This window comes from Columba livia, chromosome 7, assembly GCF_036013475.1.
Source record: "Columba livia isolate bColLiv1 breed racing homer chromosome 7, bColLiv1.pat.W.v2, whole genome shotgun sequence".
Taxonomy (NCBI): Eukaryota; Metazoa; Chordata; class Aves; order Columbiformes; family Columbidae; genus Columba; species Columba livia.
In genome coordinates this window covers 39,520,262-39,523,827 of record NC_088608.1, presented here as the reverse complement: position 1 = coordinate 39,523,827, position 3,566 = coordinate 39,520,262, and the positions used below count along the sequence as shown (strand labels likewise).

At 52.7% G+C, this 3,566-nt stretch overlaps 1 protein-coding gene across 1 annotated transcript; it reads left to right on the top strand.

Annotated features, from left to right (window-relative positions):
* Positions 1 to 1,132: 1,132 nt before the first annotated feature.
* Positions 1,133 to 2,143, top strand: LOC135579931 (olfactory receptor 14I1-like). The gene has a single exon (XM_065069985.1). It carries the CDS (start codon positions 1,208 to 1,210, stop codon positions 2,141 to 2,143), a length of 936 nt encoding a protein of 311 aa, XP_064926057.1. The 5' UTR covers positions 1,133 to 1,207.
* The last annotated feature ends 1,423 nt before the right edge of the window (positions 2,144 to 3,566 follow it).

Sequence of the window (3,566 nt, the reverse complement as noted above, 5' to 3'; positions counted from 1 at the left end):
CAAAAATCAACACACCGTGGCTTACAGACATTGTCAGGATGACTTTTCCAGCCTCATCAGGGCTGGTCTGATGTTCCCATCAGAGCCGGCCCACACCGAGCTGTCCCTGGGCAGTGCCGGCTGCTGGGAGGGGTCTGCAGGGCAGAGCTGAGCACACAGCGAGTGGGATGGAGTCTGTGGCACTGACAGCAGGACACCTGGGGACACAGACACAGCTGCAGGCAGGGACAGCTCCAGGCAGCAGAGCAGGGGGTGTTCGGGAGCTCTTTCGGTCCTTGTCTGCGGATGATGCTGGGTGTTGTGTGCTGGGCAATGATCTGACTGTCCCTTTAGGACATGTCGCTTTCAGGAGCCTGACTCTGCTCTGCCCATCCTGCTGGGCTCACGAGCTGCCCCCAGAAAGGCTCAGGTCTGCTGTAGGATCCCAGCAGTGCTGAGCCTTTCCTTGGGGTCCGCACTGTCCTCTCAGAGTCCTTTGCTTCACTCGGTGAGAGGTCGGGTCCTGCTCTCTCCATCACATCTCCACCAGTGGGCTGGAACAGAGAACAGTTTGCAGATCTGCCCTTTCAAACAATGCTCCCCGCTCCCATATGAGTCCAAATATTTGGGGTTTTTTAAGGAGTGATTTGTGTGTGAAGTCATCTTCAAAGTAGCACAAGCAAAGGCACAGGAGCGATGACAAGAAGACTGATGGACTCTTCTGCTGTCCTGACTCTGCACTGAGCCACAGAGAGATGAGCCCTTTCGCCTGTCCTCTCTCAAGACTCTTCACATTTTACCTCATAAAGATGAAGATTTTGACCCCTACAAAAACCCAGTCACGGGATGTGATGGTGAAAAACTAAAAACACAGACAAAATCATTACAAAGACATGTTAAAACACGGCTCTGCTTCCTGTGCTTTTCAGTGTCAAGAGTGTAGATACTGAACTTTTCCATTAACAATGCATAAAATCAGACACTGCTTGTGAACGTTGGAGCTGCCACAACCCAGCTCCCGTGTCCCCAGTGCAGCAGAGCAGAGCTGGCTGCTTGGCAGCACACGGGCAGAGGTTCTGCTGCTCACAGCACACTCAGCCAGCACAGACCAGAGAAAGGAAACGCATTTCAGTTGGCGTGATGTTAATGAAAAAGAGAGTAGTTTTGCTCCGTGGAGTCTGTCCTAATATTAAGTTGTTGTTTCCTTTTTTGAACAGAGAAACAGCCAATGTCCAACAGCAGCTCCATCACCCAGTTCCTCCTCTTGCCATTCACAGACACACGGGAGCTGCAGCTCTTGCACTTCTGGCTCTTCCTGGGCATCTACCTGGCTGCCCTCCTGGGCAACGGCCTCATCATCACCACCATAGCCTGTGACCAGCACCTCCACACCCCCATGTACTTCTTCCTCCTCAACCTCTCCCTCCTTGACTTGGGCTCCATCTCCACCATTGTCCCCAAATCCATGGCCAATTCCCTTTGGGACACCAGGACTATCTCCTATCGAGGATGTGCTACACAGCTCTTTTTTTTTCTCTCCTTGATCTCTGTTGAGTATTCCCTTCTCACCATCACGGCCTATGACTGCTACGTTGCCATCTGCAAACCCCTGCACTACGGGACCCTCCTGGGCAGCAGAGCTTGTGTCCACATGGCAGCAGCTGCCTGGGCCAGTGGCTTTCTCAACACTTTTCTACACACGGTCAACACATTTTCACTGCCACTCTGCAAGGGCAATGCTGTGGACCAGTTCTTCTGCGAAATTCCTCATATCCTCAAGCTCTCCTGCTCAGACTCCTACCCCAGGGAAGTGTGGCTTCTTGTTGTTAGCTCCTGTTTAGTCTTTGGGTGTTTTGTGTTCATTGTGGTGTCCTATGTGCAGATCTTCAGGGCCGTGCTGAGGATCCCCTCTGAGCAGGGACGGCACAAAGCCTTTTCCACGTGCCTCCCTCACCTGGCCGTGGTCTCCCTGTTTGTCAGCACTGGTATTTTTGCTCACCTGAAGCCCCCTTCCATCTTCTCCCCAAACCTAGATCGGGTGGTGTCCGTTCTGTACTCGGTGGTGCCTCCAGCAGTGAACCCCCTCATTTACAGTATGAGGAACAAAGAGATCAAGGATTCCCTGAGGAAATTATTTGACCAAGGACTACTGCAGTATCAATAAGCAGTCTATCATCCTCAGGAGAAAGCTTGGAGGCTTTTTTTAACATATATGTCTTGGTTTTCTTTTTGTTTAATATACTTCAAATCATATTCCCACTGAAATAATATTCTCTATTGCCCTCTACCAGTGTTTTGTGGTGTAAAGTCCTCATATACAAATGGAGCATTGCTCCCAGTGCAGGTAAACACAGTAAAGAAACCAGCAGGAAATTATTTGTCTGTGTTTCATCTTGTACATGTCCTCTGGAGCTGGGGGTTCAGTCCTGGCACACAGGAGGGGTCAAGGAGCCAAGAGCCCAGCTGCCATGAGGAGGATCAGGCACTTGTGGACCTCAGGGCTGCTCCTCACCGCCTCACTGGACAGATCCTTTCTGCCACTTTTGCATTGGGCTCCCTGGAGCCATGGTCATGGACAAGAGCAGTTCATGGTCTTTTCAGAGCAGCGGGGCCAGCTCAGGGCCCTGAGGAGAGCCCAGAGTGGGAACCAAGGCTGCCTGGCCAGCCCAGCCTGGACACAGTCACCCAGGGAAAGGGACGTCCCTGGAGAAGAGCAAGGGAGCATTGCTGTGCATGCAGGGAGGAATCCAGGAGGAAGAGAAACCCCCTTCTGCAGACACTCATTTGGGGCCGGCTGCTCTGCTGCTGGAGCAGCACTCCTGTTCTGGGCTGGGGAGAGGGGCTGGCACTGAGGGGCACAGGCCGTCTGTGCTGGGGATCTCCTGGAGCTGACACCAGCAGTCCTGGGTTTGCACTGGTCTCCATGTCCTCGTGCCATGTCCAGCACCAGCCAGACTGGGAAGGTTCCCAGGACATTTGTCTCTCCCGCTGTCATTTACAGCACTGACCACTCCCCCAAGTTCACGTGTGAGGTTTGCTCTCTGTCCATCTTCTTCCTGCTGTGGGACTCGGTGCCTGTGTCAGGGAACAGCCAGCCCTGCCCGGCCTCCCTTCTTGCCCAGAGGTTGGCAGAGCCAGAGCAGGGCTGTAGCAGCCCCTGCATGGGACACGGCTGGGGCCGGAGGGACGTCATTGCAGTCTGCACCTTCCTCATGGGGGGCAGTGGAGGGGGATGCGCTGATCTCTTCTTCCTGATGACCTGTGATAGGACATGTAAATGGAGTGAAACTGCATCGGGGGAAGTTCAGATTGGACATTAGGAAAAGGTTCTTCACTGAGAGGGTGGTCAGTCACTGGAACCGGCTCCTCAGGGAAGTGGTCATGACACCACATCTGTCAGAGTTCAAGGAGCATCTGGCAGATGCTCTTAGTTTTACGGTTTAGTTTAGGTAGTCCTGTGAGGAGCAGAGACTTGGATTCAATGATCTTTACGGGTCCTTTTCAACTCAAGTTATTCTATGATTTTCAAACTCCAGATTAGCCCTTCCCTGACTGATTTGTGTGTGTGTGTGAGTGAGTTTGTCTGT